We start from the raw sequence: 22646 nt of genomic DNA on the forward strand, positions 1-22646 counted from the left end.
CAGAGGATAACAGGGAAGATTATAACTCGGCCCTTTTGCATGTGGATCCCAATTCCACTTTTTTTGTTTGATTCAGCAGTCAAATGTTGTGGAGGACAGATGTGACCACTCTGCACTGCCATCATAACTTGAGTGGTGTCTGCATGCCCAGATTGAGGTGAGTTAGAACTCTCAGACAGCCCTAGCTATTTATAAGGAAGCATCTGGCTCCAAGTGCTACAATATTGTTCACACCTGAAAGTCTGGCAGAAACCTTTACGGAGGATCAAATCTGAACAAAATCATGCCTTGAGTCTAGTTATGAGACTCTGTTACAAGTGTGAAACTCAGGAAGTACTTACTTGCCAATTACAAGTCTACTGCAGATTGAACAAGACCATGACCTGCTTCCACAAGAATGAATCATGTTATTGATAGAGTCTCTCACTTGTGTGCAAAATCATTGTGTGGCTCATGCTACTGGAAAATCCCTTTGATTATTTTCTCAGACTCCTAGAAGGCCACAGGAAGAAAAGATCCATTTTGTTAGGTAGGGGGTTTTTTCCTCATCCCTCCCACCCCAGAATAAAAATCTTCAAAAGCTGTTTGCTTAGCAAAACAGGAGACTTTACTGTTATGCACATGCTTCCAAATTCTGACCTTTTGACTTTTGCACATAAGAAAGGAAGGAAGCAAGGTGCCAGATACTAAAAATAAAAGGAAGAGTAAGAGAGGACAAATAGTAAAATAAATCCCAGGATTTGCAAGCAGGTAAAAATTGATGTCCGGGGAAACAGTCTATCTCATTACAGTGTGGTTGTAGCCCATGTCAGTTCCAGGATATTAGAGACACAAGGTGGGCGAGGTATATAGGATTCTTCATTGGGAAATAACTCAGATATTTTGTACTATTTAACAGTAAGCATATATCTTGTTGCATATGAGATATTTTCACATCTGATACGATAATCTTCAGATAACTGAATTTGTTGGCATCTTAAACCTAGTTATACCAAAGAGATCTTTTTTTTTTTTTTAACCATAGATCAGTAATCTGGTACACCTTTAGTGTAGTGCATGCAGGGTTCAATCCACAACTATAGTTCAATGAGAATTGTGTCTATACCTTACCATGCACCACCCTGAAAATCTAGCCCTCTGTCTTTGTTTTTCAGTATTAGTTTAAAATGTAACACTCTTAAATATATGCCAGATTTTAACCTAGAAAATGTTAGATCACACAAGACAAGTCTTTCTGCAGAATTATGCATTATTTGCCATGGTTACAGAAAAGAAAATGGGGATTTTATAATGTGGAGTGCATCTTTGAAGTAATCTGGGAACTTCAAAGAAATGCCATATACACAGACACATTTATTCTGTCTTTACTCTTGCTCTGACAGCTGAAGATGTAAAACTGCCTTGTCTCCCTTTTGTCTGATGTTCTTTCAAAACTGGTGTAGTAAGATATGCTTGCAAAATTGACAGTTGGTGCAAAGAAAACGGGGTGACTTTTTTCTATCGTTTTAATCTGAGATTGTGTCCCCGGAGGTACCAGAGCCCTGGTGCCGTCTTTGAAGCATTCTAGTATTAACAAAGTGGATCTTGTGGTGGTTCTTAATTCAGAAAATGCCAGTACAGATGGTACTTCCCATAATGCACTGTGACAGCCGATCTGAAGAATTCTGGGGTGTCAGAAAGAAACAGGAGGGAGTAAGGGGCTACTGTAGTAGAGGGAAGAGTTTTTAATGCAGGAACTGTTCCTCTTCTGTTTGCATCTCATTTTACAGTGCAATAAAAATTTACAGTCCAAACCCATTTATCTGAAGGCTTTGGGATGCAAATAGTTTAGTTTATCAGGGGAGTCAGCTGGTGTCCTCTTCATAGTCTTGTAGGTGGCGGGGAGGGTGCTTCTCCATTGTCAGCTATCTCTGGAAAGAGAGCTAGTATTCTGTTTGTGTGGCCTCTTCTTCACCCTGTTAAAAAGTGGGGACCCAGATTTTAGCTTGCCTCTCTGTGCTCAGCTTTATCCTGCTGTCTTTGCAGAAGTAGGTTGGCAGTTCTTCACTGTTTTCCAGGTTTTGAGAACATCTGTGTATCTATTTGTGTAGACTCCCATATTGCCCTGAGAGACAAAAAGGCTTAACTAAATATATTGATAAAAGTTACTCTTGAAAGTGAGAGTGATTACCTCTTGGGTTGAAAAAAATGAGTGAGTGGGTTATAATGTGCATAAACCACAGCTAAAAATGTCAGTCAATATCTGTTTTATTTAATACACTGTTCATAAAGCTCACAGTTAAGCAGTGTTTTAAAAGTTAATATTGAATCGAAGCCTTTAACCGGGGGATGAAACAATCCCTCTTACAAATCAGGCTTCCTGTTGTTTTCTAGTTTCAATAGCACTTGTAGCAGCTTTTAAGTTTTACAGGAAAAGCTCACTGGGAATTGCTTTGGCCTAGCACAGAGAAATGTGACACAATTGTATTTACAATAAAATAGGGGAAAAAGTAAGGTTGAGAATGAGCTAAAGAGATAATGTATTAGATAATGTATCCCCAGTATAACTTTATAAATATGCCGTTTGCTTACTTCTTCATTTTATAGTGAGCAAGGATTGGTTCATTAAGTGGTATAGCCATTGTATTTAATGAACCAGCCAGCACATGATCTTTGGTAATACTAAATTAGATTTTTTTAAATGCATTTTCCATCATGCAAGGATCTTTCTCCACTCCCCCATTAAGCGTCTTGCACCCTCAAGGGTCCCACATCCTGTCTAGTATTCTTCACGCTAAAAATAGCTAGATCCATCTTCCACTGGAGTTTCTCAATTCTGTTTCTGAGTTGGCCAGAGGAGTTGCTTCACAGAGTGTTTTTCTTCCTCCTGGCCTCCAGTTGACATTAACTCTTGTGATACTGGTTTGCATACAAAATATGCAAATATGTAGCCCAACCATCTTATTTGTCTCTTTCTGATCAGCGTGTTGGCAGTAGGTTGTTTAACATGCCTGCACATTTTTCTGTCTCTTATCTTTAGGGTGACCAGATATCCTGATTTTATAGGGACAGTCCCGATTTTGGGGCTTTTTCTTATAAGGACAGCTATTACCTCCCACCCCTTGTCCCAATTTTTTACACTTGCTATCTGGTCACCCTACTTACCTTAGCTATCCAAGGGACTTTCATAAGTCTCCTGAGGCATTTACTTCTGAATACATGAATATGCTGCATCAGGGACACTGATTTATGGGAAATGAAAAGCCAAATGTAATTTCTAGAATTTGAAAGTCCAGGATTATACCATTATCTGGCAGACCATTTTATGGAGTTTCATTTATGTCCTACTGTTCTCTCTCTTTAGAGAGAACAATATAGAGATGCTCTTGGGGTCTTGTTGGCCGCTGAAAGTACTTTCCCCCTACTTTCACACCACTGTGGTCTATGAAATAGAATAGCAGGAGTTTAAAACAGAAATTTTAAATGCCTATTCTTTTGTTACTCCAGGTGTTAATCTGCTTGTTACTTTGCTTCACAGTGTCTGCTATAGTCAACATTACTTGTAAAGTGTTAGTAAAATGAAGCACTGAGTTGCAGAGCTATTTGAGTATAACATTACAGCTGGACTGGTTGATTTACAGCAACAAGAACTGCACAGATTCCAGGAGTCAGTGGTCAGGATCCATGATGATTAATCAGCAAGGTTAACAACATGCCATGAACATGAGCGAGGGAGGTTCCCACATCTCATGAAGTTAGTGTTTCACACAGATTTAACAAAACAACTCTGCATCCATTTAAATAGTCACAGATATCTCGAAGGCCTGTAATTGCATTTTTAAATATCAAAATATTAGATTCTGAATAAATTATTAAAATTAATATAGAGAGAGAATTTTGTGAAGTCCACAGTTTTCATAAATGGAATTTTTTTCTCTGATCATTGCCTCTGTAAGCACCATACAACAAGAATTGTACTGTACAAGAAGTTTGATTGAAAATAAGCATTGTTGTTCCTGACTTTGATTTTGAAATATTTATTTCACCAGGTTTTCCTCAGTTCACTGAATAATCTTATGACTGTGTAGCATCATTTGCGATTTTATCCTTTTATGAAGATCATCTGCTCCCGGTGGAAACATGTCAGGGTTTTATATCATGTATTCCATCCTGCTCACACCAAACTTGTACAGCATCCGGCGTACATCATTAAAATAAATGATGCAGTGACAAAAATAAGCTAGTTTATATCTACACTGTTAATTCCTTCCATAGTCAGATGCCTTTATAGAGATACTCAAGGTGCAAAGGGATTGGAGATATAAATTAGAGCCCAGGCTTCAGATTAACTCGAGCTGGGACCTACCCACTTTTCACTGAGGATGCAGGGAAAATCACTCAAATGCTGATCTTCCACTGACCTTTCCACGGTTCCCACTGAAAGAAAGACAGGTTCTCCTGCAGTTGACACAGTTGACTGGGAAAGAATCCTAGAGCATCTCCGCACAGAGTCCTGGGATATGCAGACACGTATGGGTGAGTGCAGAGACAGTAAGACACAGTAACCCAAGGAGGCCTTTGCTGTGGGGACTCTCACACCTGGGCTAGCCCAAACTGGGTGCCGACCACTTTGATTAACTATGCAGTGAAGACATACCCCCAGTATCAGCAATACAAGTGCTGCAAAGGAAACCATTCTTCTAACCTCTTTTCCTAGTCTATGAGCCTATCTTGTCATTCATTGTTAAATTCAGGGTCCTTTTAATATCATTGCTTTAGTACTGGATTATAGGGTTTTATTTTTTAGCCTAATTGTACAATAATGTTGATATAAATAAATGCACAAACATGCGTAATAAAATAAACATACTAGCAATGGTGTATCCAGATGTACTGTGAGTGTCTACTTTTCCGGGATTTTATTTCATAGCTTGATTGCAATGTCCTAAATAAATGGAATTATGCTGTTAGAGATGGTTTCCTCTGAACAGTGTTGATAGATAGGAATCACTGACTGGCCAGACAGAGTCCCCTTGAGATAACAGTAGCTTCATTTCATCACAGCAGTGTATTAATGCTGTCAAGCACCATTGTTTTATGTGAGGTATGAATGATGTGATGGAAATATTAAATTTGTCAGGTGTACTTATGGCAAGAGCAGCTAACATCTCTTTAGGGACAGTTTACAAGTAATTGCACAGTTAGCCCAATTGTTTTGTTACATAATTAATTATGTTTATACATAGATGAAACTGTTATCTGTCCTCCTTGAAGTAGAAATCTATTTCTTGGTTATTTGTGAATTTGTATGTGTTTGTTTTTGAACCTTTTCAGGGGAACAAAATCTCAACTCTTTCAAGACTGTATATTATTACATATGTACAATAATGACCTGTGAACTCTTATTTTCATGAGTTTAAGCCTCAGAGTTCTGTGCTATAGGAAGTTGTGATAGGCATTTTTGCTTTATTTTACAGGTTTCATTCTTCCCAAAAATATTGGAGAAGAGTGGAGGAAACAATGAATCCACTGTCCTCATTCTCTTTGCATGTTCAGTTTTTGTTAATTCATGGGAAAGAATGAAAAAACTATTTTCTTCTGTGTTAATTTAACCTTTTGGATAGATTAATTTTCAAAATATAACTGATCTACTATCCCCTCTATTTGTCTTAGCTTGTGAAGGATACAGGCTTGGTGTTGGTAGCTAGGCCCAGTACACTAAGCTATATATTTTAACTTTTACTTTTTTTTCAAGTGCTCAATGTTTTTGCAAAACTAGTTACTTTATAAGCTATTTGAATAATATTAAAATAATTACTTGTAAATGTGTAATAAAAGGGGAAAGCAAACAATAAAAGCATGCAGTATACACTGTCATTACAGCATATGTGTGACCCATTACATACTAAGTGTGTGGGGATAACTTGAGATTCAGATTGTGGCCAAAATAAATGTGCTTGTTTTGGATTCTGAACCCCTTAAAATGTCAGGGCTGGGACTGGGGGGATATGTGGCTTTGAATCCCCAGATCTGAATCCATCTCGTGGTTTTGGTTTCTAGTCAGATCCAAAATCAAATTGACTTATTATCCAGTTCATGTTCAGATATTGCTTAAATCTCAGCATTTCCCATGAACTTTGGCTCCAAATGGTGGAAATCTCATGAGATTACATGATTCTGTGCTATTTGTTCTTTTAGACTGAAATCCGGCATGTATTAAGCCAGGGGTCGGCAACCTTTTAGAAGTGGTGTGCCGAGTCTTCATTTATTCACTTTAATTTAAGGTTTCACGTGTCAATAATACCTTTTAACGTTTTTTAGAAGGTTTCGCTCTATAAGTCTATATATTATATAACTAAACTATTGTCGTATGTAAACAAGGTTTTCAAAATGTTTAAGAAGCTTCATTTAAAATTAAATTAAAATGTTGATCTTATACCGCCGGCTTGTTGCCGGCCTGGGGTTCCATTCACCTAGGCCAGCAGCGGGCTGAGTGGGGCCTGTGGCGGGATCCCGGCTGGCAAGGGGCCAGCAGCCAGAACCCCAGACCGGCAGTGGGCTGAGCGGGGCTGGCGGCCAGGACCCCAGACCAGTAGTGGGCTGAGCGGCTCAGCCCGCTGCCGCTCAGTCTGCTGCCGGTCTGGGGGTCCATCCGTCCCGGCTGCCAGCCCCACTCAGCCCGCTGCCAGTCTGGGGTCCCGGCCCGGTCTACCTTCTCCCTGGTTCTAGCCATTCTCTTCCTCTCTCTCCACTGAGATGAGGGTGGGAGTGCACTGAGACCAGGGCTGGGGGTGAAGGAGCAGGTTGGCTTGCAGGGTCTGGCCAGGAGCTAGAATGAGGGACGGGGGCTCAGGGTTGGGGCAGGAGGTTTGGGTGTGGAGTGCTTATCTGGGCAGCTCCCATTTGGTGTGAGGGGTGCAGGTGGGAATGTGGGGTGTGTGTGTGTGCACAGGAGCTCCCCTTTGGTCCTCAGGGCAGGGGGCTGGGGGTGTGTGAGGAGGGTGCAGGAGTCAGGGCTGGAGGGCTGGGTATGTGTGGGGGGTGCCGGAGTCAGGGCTGGAGTTTTGAGGCGGTGCAGGGGTCAGGGCATGGGGCTGGGGTGTGTGGGGGGTGCGGCGGTGAGGGCAGAGGGCTGGGTGTGTGTGAGGAGGGTTCAGGGCAGACGGCTGGGGGTGTGTGAGGAGGGTGCAGGGGTCAGGGCTGAGGGGTGTGGGGGGTTCAGGATCAGGGCAGAGGGCTGGGGGGTGTGGGCTGGGGTCGTGGAGGTGCTCCCAGCCCCCTGCCCTGAGCGGCTCACGGCAGGGGGCTCAGGGGGACATGCCCTGATTCCACCCCCCCTCCCCAAGGTCCCCGGAGCAGAGAGCATGCTGCAGCTCCGCTTTTCCCTCTCCCCCTCCGTAGCAAGAACCACCAGCTGATCGGCCGCAGGGAGGGAGAGAAGGAGGGGCAGGAACCCAGCACGCTGGGGGAAGAGGCAGGGGGAGGGGGAAGCTTGCCTGCCCTGCAAGGAGAGAGCGGTGAGCGGAAAAGAGCGGGCCGGGCAGGAATTTAAATGGTACGCTGCTGTCTGCCGGGTTCCGGCAGACAGCAGCGTGCCATTAAAAATTGGCTCGCATGCCGTCTTTTGGCACGCGTGCCATAGGTTGCCGACCCCATATTAAGCTCTGTTAAAACTAATCATAGTAATTATTCATCTGTGAACCGCAGTCCTGCCCAAACCTGATCCCCTTGTCTTCATTCCATTACTATTTTTTTGTCCTGAATGAGTTCCTTATCTAAAGTCCTTTCCTTATGTTGTTAGGTTTTTAGTAACTTACTGCCCCTGTGTAGATTTCTCCTTAGGATTCATTATATTTATTTCCCTTGCTTCTCACAGCCCTGATTCTTCAACTGACTGCATGTGATTGCCACCCTGCACTCTTGCAGAGTTTCATTTAAGCAGATGGAGCTCCACACGTGCATATGGATGGGTGCACCAGCAGCCAGTCAATCAGTTGCAGGACTTCACCTAATTCAAAGTGTCTCTGAATTTATTTGACACCTCTTCGTTGGCACTTCAGTAAACAAAGTTTGGTGTCTTATAAAAGCATTTGTGCAGAAGTGGGGTAACATTTAGGGTATGTTTTTATAGTCAGCCTATTAAAATTAACAATGCATTTATGAATGTTACCCTTGTTCTACAAAATAATTGCATTCTGCACTGACTTACAAAAACTGTACTGCTTGAAAGCTCCATTTATTCTATTGTATCCATTCCATATGCGGAAGATCCTGGGAGCTGTCATCCATGAAGCAAGTAAAAAAGGCAAAGACGGTAGCAATTTCATTAATAATAATGTTATTCACTGAGAATTAAAGAATAATTAGAGGCTAAATGACTCTATGAGATGATCTACAGTGAAAGATAAAAATAAAGATTTAAAGAATGCTTTTTTAACTTATTCAATTTTGAAGTTGAAGATGACATGGATAAAATAGGCAGAAAGTAGCATAGGTATAAAAATAAATGACAGTGCATATCATATGAGAATTTATTAGACGTATACCACGAGTCATGAGAAAAGGTGTTCAGTATTCATTCCAGATTGCTAAATCTTAACCAAATGTGAAGATAAACTTTTCTTTTCTTTCTCTTATTTATCCCATAAATAGGTCCTGCCCTGTTCTTCCTAATCCCCTCTCAGAACAAACAAGAAATCTTAGAATATGACAGATATTGGAAAAGACTGTGTAATGAATACAACTCCTATTGTGTTCTTTCATAGACATTGCTCAGGTCTTTTGAGTGTACTGATGTTACAGTTTAAAACCTGGCTATTTTAATCCTGTGAGCACCAAAATTGGTGCATGCTCAGTGGCAATGATGTGGTGACTATTTTGTTTTTTTCTGTAAAGTATCAGTGGCCTACAAAGCAGTATGGTGCACTTTCAGAGGAGCATTTTTTGAAAGTGTGTAAAGCACTGAAGTGGTTCTCTGTTCATTTCCCGAGATTTCAAAACAGACCTTATAAGGACATTAAATCAACTCATTGTCCGCAACAACCACTTCTTTCTCTTTCTCCTCCTCTCCCCAATATTCTCCATTCTCACTACCTGATTCTGTTAATTTTCACCCATATAGCTGGTCTTCCTTAGATCCTCTACTATGGATCCTGACCTGACTGGACTGCATCTGTAGCAGTCAAACCATTTATCATTCTCCATCCTCGTAGCTACTTTTCTGTTCCGCTCCTTAGATTTTCTGTAGCCAGTCATAGCTGGAGTGCTGGTTTTTCTGCTTCTGGGGAACCTGCAGAGATTCTGTGTTTACTTTTGTTGTGCGTAGTACATTTTGGGATACCGCTAACACTGGACTCATGAAGCAGCAGTGGCAGAAAACACTAGGAAGTTCATTAAGTAATAAAACTTGGGGGCAGCTCAGTGATCAGGCATGTAAGCTCTCCAATCCATTGCAGTGCTCCACCCTGAAAAAAATGAGCTAGGCCTTACTCTGCTCCATCCCATTCTGTTCTTTCTTTTGTATTGTGTCACTTGTTGTGACAGGAAAATTCTCAGGAAGACTAGGGTGGAGTCCTGGCTCCACAGAAATCAATGAGAGTTTTGCCATTGACTTTAATGGAGTCAGTATTTCACCTGCAGTTTTTAGGGTCCATTAGAGGATCATTATGATTCTGAGTGAAGATAAATGCTAGTTCCTCAAGGAAAAGGTTCCTAGTCATAATATTATTTATTATTCGCATAGAGCACAAAGGGCCCCAATTGGGATTCAGGCCCCATTATGATGAACACTATTTAAACATAGAAAAGTAACAATACCTGCCTCAAAGGGCTTGCCATTTAAAGATGTGTCTGTAGCATCCATACAGCCAGTAGAAGTGTGGCTGACTTCTTTTTTTGTTTGTTTGTTTGTTTGTTTTTTGGCAATGCTCCCGGCCAGGAACAGTAATAATGCATGTGTTACAAATGGTGCAGGGAATTTCCACCCATACATTTAGGTAGAAGTTCTAAATTAAGAAAATGTTTTTAATACAGATTCTCAAAATGAATTCAGTGTCAACATAATTTACTAATTTATGAGGATGCAGGTAGAGAAATGGCTCATGATGTCCTGTGATTCAATTGCTCAGTTTTTTGGGGATATATGGTACACTTTTAACAGAGTGCCCAGTGAGTCTACGTTAAGGTTCCTAAATTAGATACATTCTTTTCCTCCATGCTCCCGATCCCTCCCACCAAAAAAGCACCATGTTTTTTAAAAGGACCTTTTGTATTTTTGATATAGGTTGCTTTCAGATACTGAACAGATGAACATTTTGAGAAAAGCAAGATCTTATATTCATCAGGAAAAATATCATGAGGCGGTAAGTGAATCATCACGATACAGTAATAAATCTTTGAAAACTTAGGCTAAATCTTGGACTTCCATCGTCTTTTTTCTATTTTCCATTTAAGTAGCCACCAGATTTTTTTTTCCATTTACTGACTCATCTTTTACTAACACAAAATTAATCCTATTGTAAGTCTCCATAGCCTCACACTTCCATTCATTCAATTCTAAACAATAATTTTGATGCATATGAAACGTGACAATTTTTTTTCATATTTTTTAATTTTTGCTGATGTTTCTGACCAAACGAACCACATTTATTCATGGTATAACTCTTTTGAAGCCAGTGCAGTTACATGTGGATGAATTTGGCTCAGTGTTTTATGAAGGGTGGTGGATTTATTGTGCTCTGATATGAAAAAATAAGCATAGTACCTTTCAATCAAGGATTTCAACCACGCCTGTGAGATTCAGTAGGTAAATGTCATTTACAGATGGGTACTTTACAGCAAAGTTAAGGGATTTGCCCAAGGTCACACACTGAACCAGCGGCATTTCTAGAAAAAAGAATCTATGGGGCCATGTTCTGATCAAAAATCCCTGTTGGTTTGTCTTTTTCCCCCCCTCACCTGAGCCAACTGTTTTATTTTAACTTCACCATAGTCTGTAGATTTAACTGGTATAAGGAAGACCCAGGTTATAACAAGTTTACACAGAGTGCTTATTTTATGTTTTATTCTACTCTTGGTGTGCAAACCATTGAGATTGGACTCTTTGGACCATCAGTGTCCACTGGGGCCATGCATATTCCTTGCGTATCCTCATGGTCCCATATCAAGGGCATAAACGGCAGTCCAGGTCTAACCATCATTCAGTTCCTTCTGATGACCCTAGCTGTGAGATGGAGCTCCTCAGTGTCTGGTCTCTGCAATATTTTTCAGTCCTTTTGTAAACATTTATATATGTTAGTGTGCTTAGGAGTAGTTTTAATTAGGATAGTTTGTCCGTCAGCAAGATTTTATAGTTTTGGTCGTTTACCAACTTTGTTTTTATTTTACTCTGATATGGAACTTCTTCCCTGTACCAGGCCTTATGGATGTCTTATCCTAAGTCACCTTTAAGTGTTGCCCCTCTTGAGAGGCAACCAGTGATGGTCACACCAGTTGCCTTTTTTGTCTTGCGAAGCTCACATCTCCAACAAATGCTCTGTCTTCAGGTCCTTTTCTAAAAGAACTTTGAAAGTGAGAGAGGCATGCCTAATGGTTTTATTAGACTACTTTAGGCAGCTGACCTCTAAACCAGGTGGGGCAAACCACTCTGGACAAGTTCCATCTCAGTCCAGAAAGTGCCCCTTTGAGTTCTGGTTCCATTAGCTCCCAGGCCTCATCAAAGGCTGGCCTAACTTCAGACTTGCATAGGACTGAAAAAGTCAGATTTTCAGAGAGAGGAATATTGCTCCCCTGGGAAGAGCAGGGGGAACATCCCCTTTTAGATTTCCCAGGTCCAAATGAGGTCCAAAACACCTCACTGCTCTTAATCAAAGAAGACTCCAAGCTGGACTCCCATCACAGTGGGGAGGGATCCCGTACATATTCTCTGAGGGTCCTTTTTTGAGTTTTATGAGTCTGAAAGAAAGTTGAGGGCTTGTTACATGGCTAGATCGCATAGGTATAGGTGTAGGCATATGTCCTGGCACCCGGGCCCTTTTCCACATAATGTTCCAAAATGGCCTTATTGGCCCACCTGGGGTCTTCACCACACAAGGCGTCACACTTCTGCACTACCTTCTAGGATAAAAACCTCATCCCCTGCTATGTCGTCTTCATCTGCAGCTGAGGAATTGCTCCTGTTTTACCTGGATGACTACAAAAGTTTCCAAGATCTGCTCAGACATATAGCCAGTTCTCTTGAGATACCAGCACAGGGAGAGGAGGTACAAAAGACCTTACATAAGCTCTTGAATGTCCTTCATGGCTCTGTGCCTGAGCTTTTGGCACTTCCCATCACCAAAGTCCTTTTACAGCTGACAAAGTATATCTGGCAAACACCAGTAACCATAACTCTGACCTCTCTCTAGTAGCTGATAAGAGGTACTAGGTGCTGTCCACCAGGAAAGACTATCTACACTCATCCAGTATCTGGCTAGCTAGTGGTTGTGGTTCCTTACAAAAAGAGCAGACAGTAACAACCAAGGATGATTCTTGGACATAAAGAACCTAAGCAGCTTGATTTGTTCATACATAAATTATTTGTCTGCAGCCTGCAATTCTCAATTGTTGATTATCAGGCGGTACTGGCATGATATGACTTCTTAAATTACAATAAATTGTGTAAGCTCAAAAACTTCTCTCTCCTACCAACAGAAATTGGTCCAGTAAAAGATATTACCTCACCCACTGTGTCTCTGTAATATCATAGGACCAACACGGCTACAACAACACTGCATGCAAAAAAATTCAGAATTTATTAACAAACTCCTCGAGAGAAAAGAGAGGAGTTCAAATTTTTGATCTCTGAGACAATCTTTGATTGCCAGAATGTCGTCTCAGGCAACTCTGAATGCTCGTGATACTGTCTCTTGATCCATGGTGATATCTGTTGTTATCCTGCGTCCCAAATTCTGGCATATATAGAGAGAGATGCATTGATCATGGAAGATCTTCCCTTTAAGGGCCTGGGTCTCTTTAGTACAAAAACCTGACAAGGCTCTTCTCTTATTGAAGGACTCCTGGGCCACACTCCCCTCTCTCTTGGAGTTTATATACTGGCTTCTGAAGGAAAACAGGGAAGACCACGCACTTATGCTAGACAGAGACCATCATCTGATATCTTTTTCCAAAAAAGAGCCTTTGCACCTACAACAAAGAGTTTTTAAGAAAAGAAGACCTTCTTCCTCCGCTGTGGCTTCATCCCATTCTGTGTCTGTGTCAAAATAATCACTTTGACAAATTGGTGAAGTCTTTCTACTGTCAGTCTATTGAATCTACACCCTTCTTTTCCTGCACTTAGGAATCATCTACAATTTTTCAGCTGAACCTGATAACCTTGGGCTGCTGGGTCCTTGAAATAGTCTCAGTCAGATATTCACTACAGATGCATACTATGCCTATCCCTGCCCCCTTCTCCTTCCCTTTTAAGGGGCTGTGCTCATGAGACACTGTTATATCCGGAAGGGGAGTCCTTTCTGTCTCTCTGAGCAATAGAAGTTGTTTAGCTAAAATTCAGGGTGTAGGGTTTTTATTCTAATTACTTGCTAATACTGAAGAAAAAGTCAGGATGGCGACTAGTTTGGAATTTGAGAAGGCTCATTATCTTCAACCAACAATTCAGAATAGTAATCGGTAGCCTCCCCAATTCCATCACTAGATTCACTAGACTGGTTTGAGGTTCTTGATCTGCAAGATGCCTACTTCCAATCTCCATACTTCCAGCATCCCCTTATAAATATTCAAGACTTCAGATGGGACAGAACTATTATCCGTACAGAGTACTGTCTTGTGGTCTTTCTGCAGTGCCAATGGTATTTACCAAGGATCTAGCAGTCATCACTATTAGACTCCACAATAGCCAGAGCTTGTGTGTCCCAAGACAGATTTGAAGCCACGTCCAATCTCATCATTTATTTTCAAAAGCATCCTCATACTACTGTAAGGAATTGGGTAAGACTTCTTGGGCACATGGCCACTTGCACATTCATCACACAGTGTGTGATACTACTGGCTGGCGAAAGTTGATATACATGCCTAGCAAACACTACATGGACACGACTCTACTAATCCCTCACGACATTCTAACATTAATAAATTTATGGTAAGATCTTAACCAGGTGTGCAGAGGAGTACCTTTTTCTTTGCCTTTCTCAACCAAGATTTTTGTGATGAATATGTCCCTTCTGGGTTGAGGAGCACATCTGGGCATCATCAGGCACAGGGTCTAATGGACTCAAGAGAAGTCTCATTGTCGTCATGGTAAATCTCAAAGGGACTCAAATCTTCTACTGGATTTAATAGATAGTGGGAATGTCTTACATTCAAATCCAATCTCCCTCCACCTCACCACTTGGCTATTGGCTCGATGTCAGAGAGCTCATGTTCCTCAGATGTCCAGAACATCTTGATCCAAAATAGAAAAGATTCCACCACATTAACATATGCTGCTAAATAGAAGAGATTCAGGTTATGGTGTGAATAATGATAGTTACATTAACTCCTGCATCCCTCCTGTCTTGGACTTACTAGCTTTTTCTGAAGAATTCAGAGCTATCTGTTAGCTTTACGTGCATCTAGCAATCATTTCTGCATATGACCACAACCTCCAGAGCCCATGGTGTTTTCCTACTGCACTATAGTTAAGTTTCTTCAGGGCTTTATTCATGTTTTTCCATTGGTAAGGGAACTTCATGGGACCATAATGTGTTCTTGAAGGCTTAATGAGCCCTCCATTTGAACCTCTGGCAAGCTGTTCACTGTTATTTATATATGGAAAGTCCTTTTTCAGTAGCATTCACATCAACTAGAAGAACTGGTGAAATGCAAACTCAAATGGCAGGCTCTTCTAGTATGATATTTCATAAGGATAAGGTATCACTCACACACCATCCCAAGTTCTTACCCAAAGTTCCGTTTGAACCAAATGATTAATTTACCAGTATTTTTCCATAAGCTACATTCTAATCAAGGGGTGTTTGACCAAATCCCTCAGTGTCTCCTCAAAGCTACTTATGGCATTTACTGACCGAATAAAAGGAAGAGTGGTATCAGCCCAGAAACTATCCAATTGGGTATTGGGATGTATTAGGGTCTGTTATGAGCTAGCTAGGTTAGATCCTTCCTCTCAGATTAGGAATCACTCCACTATGGTTTGCGCAGCTTCATTGCAAATCATTCCCATTTCAGACATCTGCAGGGCAGCTACTTGGGATTCAGTTCATACTTTTCCTAGACATTATTCCCTGGAAGCACTGAAGTCTGATGCTTCTTTTGGCAGATCTGTGCTGCAATCTTTAAGTAGATTCTGTGCATCGTCCTCTTTACATCAGGTTACTGCTTGTAGGTCACCAAGAGTGGAACATTTGTGGACAAGCACTTGAGGAAAGAAAACTTACTTAACTGACAGTAGCTGGAGTTCAAGGTGTGTTGTCCATATATATTCCATAACCTGTTCCCCTACCACCACCCACCCACCCAACAGAATTCTGAAACATCTGGATTCTGTGGTGATGAAGGAACAGAATGGCAGTTGGGTCCACACTGTCCTTTATGCTCTCTGTATGGGAGCAGAACACCTAGGGCTTATGCACGGTCCCAGTGGATACTGATGGCCAAAAGACTCCAATGTCTAGTGTATGGGGTGCATGTGCAGCAAGATTAGAATATATGGACAACACATCTCAAAGAATTCCAGTTACTGTAAGGTAAGCAACTTTTCTTTGCTATATGTTTTCTTGGTAAATTTATTTTATGAGTATGTTCTACCTGATTATATTGTAAATTGTTGTGATATATATATATATATATATTCTATTTTTCTCTGAAGGTATCTCTTTGCAAAACCCTGATTAGCCTTGCTTTGGAAGGACTGTCATATTACCATACTTACGACAGATTGTTCTTGGGCATAAGTGTTGTCATGGGTTTTGTGGGCTGGACATCTTATGTGATTTTGCTGATTGTCAAGACACATACTAGTCTGACTAGGAGTACCCAGGATAATAAGGTAGGTTGAAATATGCAGTGATGTTGCTGGCTGGTTAATTAGCAATTTATACATACATAGTATCATTTGTACAAAAACAGTAGATCAACTGGTACCCCCACAAGCAAAGCTGGAGTAAAAGATCCTTGCCAGCAGAAACTACTTGTAGTTTGAGGGAAATCTCCCTCACCAACCTTCAGGTACGGTTCAGGACATCTGAAAAGATGGGCCATTGTGTAATGTATGAGGAGGCAACCTGGACAGATCCCATTGCTTCTAGTTGCAATAGGTTTGTAGTTCACTGCAACTGTGTTGTACATTGATTCATTAAAGTCAAGAAATACAGACCATGTATCCATATTTAACCAGGTCAGTCTACACATCAGTGGAGACTCTGTTAGCTTTTTCATGACACTGCTCTTTTCCCTCCTCTTTACCAGGTTTCTTTTGTTCTTTTTTATTATAATTTTACTGAGATGAATTTCAGTCATAGGTTCTCTGACTGTGTTTTCGGTATTTCCCACTGCTTGTCGTTCATGACAATGCATTAGAAATGTAGTGTAGATGTATTAAAGGAAAACTGCTTGTATTTTGCTCAGTCACATTCTGAAACCACACTCTGACACGTTTCTTTCCATGTACAGTATTGGGCAATGTATTTGGAAATGAAGGCTTAATTCTCCCTAATATTGGCCTTTCTAATTTAATGCTAATGATAGCCATTTTGCTGGTAATGCTGTATGAGGTAGGAGAATATAAATTAACTTCTCCCTTTTTTCATATTGGCTTAACATCAGAAGAACATAGCTGTGTAAATATATATTCACCCTTAATTCTAATTATTTAACATTAAAATATCTTGTGATTGTTAATCCAGACTTTAGACTTCTATTATATATATATATTTTCTTTCTAATAAAGGCAAAAAGAAAATCATCTTACATTTAATTTCTTTTTTACCCCTCTGTGGCAATTTAAAATTAGATTTTTCTGAAGCTGAACAATTCCATTTTGGCATTTGCAAAGCATATAACCTGATCCACTAAAAGACTTTAGTTGTTGTTTCACAGATCAGCCCTCTCTTTTTGACTTGCACTCTCACTCCTGATTTGCAGTGCATCAGAGATACAGAAAGTACATTTAGAAATAAACAAGAATGACTTTCATTGCCACCAAGTACAGATGCTTAGGAAATCATCTTTTTCATTCAGTCATCAGGAAAAGAAAAGATCTTTAATCTGAAAAGATGAACAGAAAATTTTTACTAAAAGAAGGTTAACACCTTCAAAAAAATCTTTCAATATTTATTTCAGAATAAAAAGGCTTGTTTCATTTTTTAATGTAAATGAGGATCCGTGCTCAATTAGCATCTTTACTACTTCTAGTAAATTACTGTGAGAAAATTCCTATAGTGAAAAAACCCAGACCTTTTACTGTCTGTGGACTGAAATGAGATATTCTTAGCATTTAATAAAAATGATCAAACAAAATGGAAAAATATTGAGAAATACAATACTACATAACTTCAAAAAAGGTTTTTTGTTATCAAGTATCTGAGAAAGATACTCAAGATATTCAAAAACACTGGCTATAAGCAAATTCAGAATAGTAATAGCTCTTTAAACAAAAACATTGTATTTTCTTTTTTTAATCAGTGTAAAATTGTTTTAGAATTGAAAATTGGTATTCATAGTTACCATTGTGACAGGGTCGGGCCAGATGGCTACAGGAGAGTGATAGAAGGCAGATATATTAGCCTCAGGTTAAGTAGGTCCCTTTTCCCTGAGTCAGGTAACAAGAAAAGTTCCAGAACAATCAGAAACTTTCTGGAAACAGTTAAGGCAGACAGGCTGATTAGAACACCTGCAGCCAATCAAGAATCTGCTAAAATCAACTAAGGCAGGCTAAGAGGGCACCTGGGTTTAAAAAGGAGCTCACTTCAGTTTGTGGTGCGTGCGAGGAGCTGGGAGCAAGAGGTGCAAGAAGCTGAGAGTGAGAAGGCATACTACTGGAAGACTGAGAAGTATAAGCATTATCAGACTTCAGGAGGAAGGTCCTGTGGTGAGAATAAAGAAGGTGTTGGGAGGAGGCCATGGGGAAGTAGCCCAGGGAGTTGTAGCTGTCACACAGCTGTTTCAGGAGCCACTGTAGACAGCTGCAATCCACAGGGCCCTGGGCTGGAACCCCAAGTAGAGGGCGGGCCCGGGTTCCCCCCATCCCCCCAACTCCCTACTTGATACCGGAGGAGTTGACCTGGACTGTGGGCTCCACCAGAGGGGAAGGTCTTGGTCTGTTCCCCGATCCACTAGGTGGATTATCAGAGACTGCAGGGATTGTTCTTCTTCCTTTTCCCCATGCTGGCCAGTGATGAGACTACCTGAGTGAACGGCAGATTTGAGCCATGAAAGTGGCCAAACTGAGGGCTGCTGTGAACCTCTGAGGTGAGCAAATCCGCCAATAAGTGCAGGACCCACCAAGGCAGAGGAGGAACTTTGTCACCGTATATTTATGGGGTCCATAGAATAAAATCAAGTTTTATATTTAATTATTCTTGTAAAAGAAATTAAAGAGCCTTTTGTTTCCATAGTCTGCAGATTTTCACATATTGTAGTAACCAGCTTTTTCCAGTAGAACCATTTCTTTCAGTTCAGACATACAATTAGTGGTTGATGGTGAGAGCTCTGCTTTCCTCCATAAAGTCATTAGCTTTATGGCTAGTATCCAAGCTACATGAAGAAATTGTTCTGTGTAACTAGATTATAATGGGCAAATAAGCTACCCATATCACAGTTTTATGGAGCTGGTTCTAGACTCTGGCTGGCTAATAGGACTATTTACATTAATCATCTCCTAAAACTGTGTGTGGCTTTTCATGCTCCTCACGAAAACACTTCCCCTTAAAACAATGTGTTGTTTAATTTAGGACGAATTCTAGGTTTATCAGTTTTTCCTATTTTTAAACATCCACCAAAAATGTAAATCTCCTTTCACCTGCAATTTGGAACCAAGTAGTGGAGCCAAAAGATCTATTTTAACATTTGTGATAGAATGAGTTGCATTAGGTCAGTTTTCAATGTGACATATCTTATCCAAATTTAATATGACATAACATGCCAGAAATTCTATTTTTAAAAGTCATTTAGATCTGATACTTCCCATCAGCTTAGAGAGAGACAGTTTTATGTCAACTACAGGGGAAAGAAGAGGAATGAATGTTTTACATTAGCTACCTGGACTCCTCTCCCCTACACGTTTAATACGTTTGCATATCCCACTATATATTTTTACTCCTCAAAGAAGTTGACACAACTTATAGAAGAAAAACAATAGATAGGGTCATTGGGGTTTTTTTAGGCTTTGTCAGCATATAATGTACCAAAGACTGCCCTTGGATCCTAAGGCTTTTGTATGTTATGTCAAGTTGTAATGGGCTTCAGAACAAAAATATTTAATAAAACTTTAACCTTTCAAATGTCAGAATGTTCCCAGACTACACTGAGTCGTTCCTGAATCAGTGTAAATAAAAGCTGTGACAAGAAAGGAAAATGCTTATTTAATGTTCTTCTTTGTAGACATAGAAGTGATGATGTACACTAGTGCTATTTCAAGTGTAACCTACCAGTTTAGAAAATTTCATCCATTTCTAAGTGTACATCAGAGTTTTATATTTTCTGAAATTCCTCTTTCGTACAGGCACTTTATTCCGCAATAAATAAGCACGATAGAACAATCTGCATTCTCTCTTACATACTAAAAGGAATATTCTCTTTAGGTTATAAATTCTTTGGCAAAGCCCAATTGTTTTTAAATCATTAACAGGGCTAGCTGTGTGTAGAAGCTTTTAAACAATAGTTACTTATAGCTACCTCTTGTCTATAGTCTTATACTTAGATTTTAAGCTCTTCGGGGCAGGGCTCATCTTTTTTGTGATGAGTTTCTGCAGTTGCTAGCGCAATGGGGCTAGGGCTTCTAGGAGCTTTCACAATACAAATAAAAATAGCCATGTCCCTTGATTTCTTGTATGAACATCAAAATCCAAAAAGGTTTAGAAAAAAGAGGATTAATATCAAATAAATTAATTTCAACAAATAAATGCAAACTTGAAGCCTCTTCTTGCAGACCTGCCTTACACAGGAAAACCTTACTCACATAAGAAAAGGCTGTGGAGAATCAGTTCATAGTTCCTGAAAAGAGTGTTGGATTTTTCAATAGCAATTAAAGAATTTTATTCCAGTTCGATAACTGAAGTTTTTTCTCCTACTAATTTCTTACACAAAAGAAACAAATGTGCACATGGAATTTTACGTTGAAACCTTTGGACGTAGTAAATGTTATGCAAACTTGGGTGCTAAAATTTATTTTTCTAAATGCATATTTAGACACCTAAATAGGAGTGTCCTTATTTTCCAAAATATTGAGTAATTGTAACTCCCTTTGATATTTAAGTACGTTGTGCATGCACAGATCAGTGTTGTATGTACCAGTTTGTGCACACTCATTTTTTCACGTGCACTTTACTGTAAGTCCTTTTGCTTGAAAATTTAGCCCTACATGTCTAAATGCCACTCCTAAATATTTTTCTGCCTGGAAACAGTATACATTGAGCTGATGAGCTGCCTTGTACATTAGTGTAGCTGCTTTCTTGGAATAGTGTTTAATGTACTGTGCATCAGATAACTGGGAAACAGTATTCTGGAGTTTGAAATATTAGAGTATTGTTTCAGGAATGTTTATATAAATCATTTGCATTTCAGGCATCTACTGTTCTCCTCTTGTATGGTTTTGCAGCTACTGGAGTATTAATAGCTTTTTTCCTGCTGATTCAAACCTGTCCATGGACATATTACATATATTGTCTGTTACCGGTACCAATATGGTATGCAGTTGTGAAAGAGTAAGTAAAGAATCAAGCTGTTTCATAAACTCCTCTCGCTCCTCTTCTATGCCCCCCCCCTTTGTTGACAATCAAATTATGCAAAATCATTGAGAAATGTTTTTCTTCCTTTTATGAAGTATTCATTTTCCAGGACATTCTAGGATATTCTTGTTTATCTCTCCCTAGCAGTTGGAGTGGGGTTTCCAAACTGACAGCTATATTTGGCCCTTCTAGTAGATACCTCTTCTACTTGGAAATTTTTTTGACCAGTAAAAATGGTCTTATACTCTCAAAAACAAAATAACATTGCAGGGTGTGGGAGAAGCTGCCTCTAGAGTATAGCCTCTGGAGCAAGTTTCTGATGTGTTGGAGAGGAATTTGTAGAAACTGATTTCATAAGTTGGACAAAATAATTTTCAGTGATTTTCAAACTAAGTCCGATCCTCCAATGTGCTGAACACCAGCACCATTCAGAATCAGGTCTAATTCTGCAAAATTGGTTGGTGGTTCTGGCCTGTGCTGAAAAAATGCTCTCGATTATGGAAATATTTGTAAGTTTGCGGTTGCCGTTACCTGCCTGACATATTGGTTACCTGCCGTTACCTGCCTGACAAATACATTTTTGTATTATTCAAAGAAAACTGGACAAGCTCCTGTTGGCTTTTAGTAATGACCTGTTTAATTAGACACTAATAAAGCTAACCAGGCATATTTTTTGTCAACGCTCTTGAATTTTGTTGTCAGTTTCAGTGGATGCTGAACTTAATGTAAATATTCTTAAACTCAGTAGTCCATACAGATGAAGGTAGTTCTGATGGTTTTAAAATAGTGTGTAAAGTTAAAAAAATGAGAGCTGCTTCTGAGCACTTACACTCTTAAACCTCCTAATTTATGGCAGTGATCCTGTCTAATTTGTTTAACTAAAGATAATGATTATCCTGTGCTATCTTCCTAAACAGATTCAGAGTTATTCAAGACCTTGTGTCATTGCTCTTGGTATTTCCTCTGGGTCAGTCTATTGGATTCTTAGGAGCTGGTGCTCTGGGAATTGAAATATTAGTAAGTACTTAATTACTATGTATTTGTAAAGGACCTCATTGCTAGCTTTTTATTTGCTTGAGGAAATGTTGCTTTTATTAAAGTTTTGTTTTTCATTTTCTTATTGAAATTTTTTACTAGGTTTTCAGCTTTTTCTACCGCTCTACACTTACTGTTGGTCTCATTGCCTTTGCTGTCTGGCCATTGATCACACGACTGTGGGCTCAAGCAAAGGTACAGTAATGCTTTGCCAAAAGGCATTAAATTGATTGGTAATTGGTTACCTTTTAGTAAATGGTTGGTCTCCTCTTTTGGACTGTGGTCTCCTAATTCTTGTTCCTGTAATGCACTTCCTGTTATCACTATAATGGCTGACATCAAGCAGGGCAAGATAATGCCACGTTTCCCAGATCTATTGATGTTACAGTTTTACAGGCCAAGCTGACCGACCAGTGCTGCCATGACACTTGACTGAAAGCTTATCTTGACTGTAGTGTATCTGCACTGCTTTTGGTAGTTACTGTAATGGGCCAACAAATTGGTTGGGAAATCCAAGTTTTCTGCTGAAGTCTAGTGTCCCAGTTAGCTGTGGCATGCTGCCATCCTGTTTTCAGGCTAGCTTCAGTGTTACCAGTGTTCAGTTGTTGTATTCTATGATGTAATAATTATAAGTGCTTGGGATAAAATCCCACGAAAATAGTCATGAAACATGCACAGATATTTTACTAAAAT

General features: G+C 39.9%; 1 protein-coding gene across 1 annotated transcript in view; it reads left to right on the top strand.

The window, feature by feature from the left end:
* The window catches only part of PIGN (phosphatidylinositol glycan anchor biosynthesis class N), a 145542-nt gene that overhangs the window by 81552 nt on the left and 41344 nt on the right, over positions 1-22646 (top strand). The window contains exons 13-18 of the mRNA XM_074944973.1: positions 77-157; positions 10262-10340; positions 15842-16021; positions 20755-20894; positions 21836-21935; positions 22056-22148. Of these exons, the coding sequence (XP_074801074.1) occupies positions 77-157; positions 10262-10340; positions 15842-16021; positions 20755-20894; positions 21836-21935; positions 22056-22148 (673 nt within the window). The remainder of the gene's footprint in view (positions 1-76; positions 158-10261; positions 10341-15841; positions 16022-20754; positions 20895-21835; positions 21936-22055; positions 22149-22646) is intronic.

The sequence above is a fragment of the Natator depressus genome, chromosome 2 (genome assembly GCF_965152275.1).
Source record: "Natator depressus isolate rNatDep1 chromosome 2, rNatDep2.hap1, whole genome shotgun sequence".
Classification (NCBI taxonomy): Eukaryota; Metazoa; Chordata; order Testudines; family Cheloniidae; genus Natator; species Natator depressus.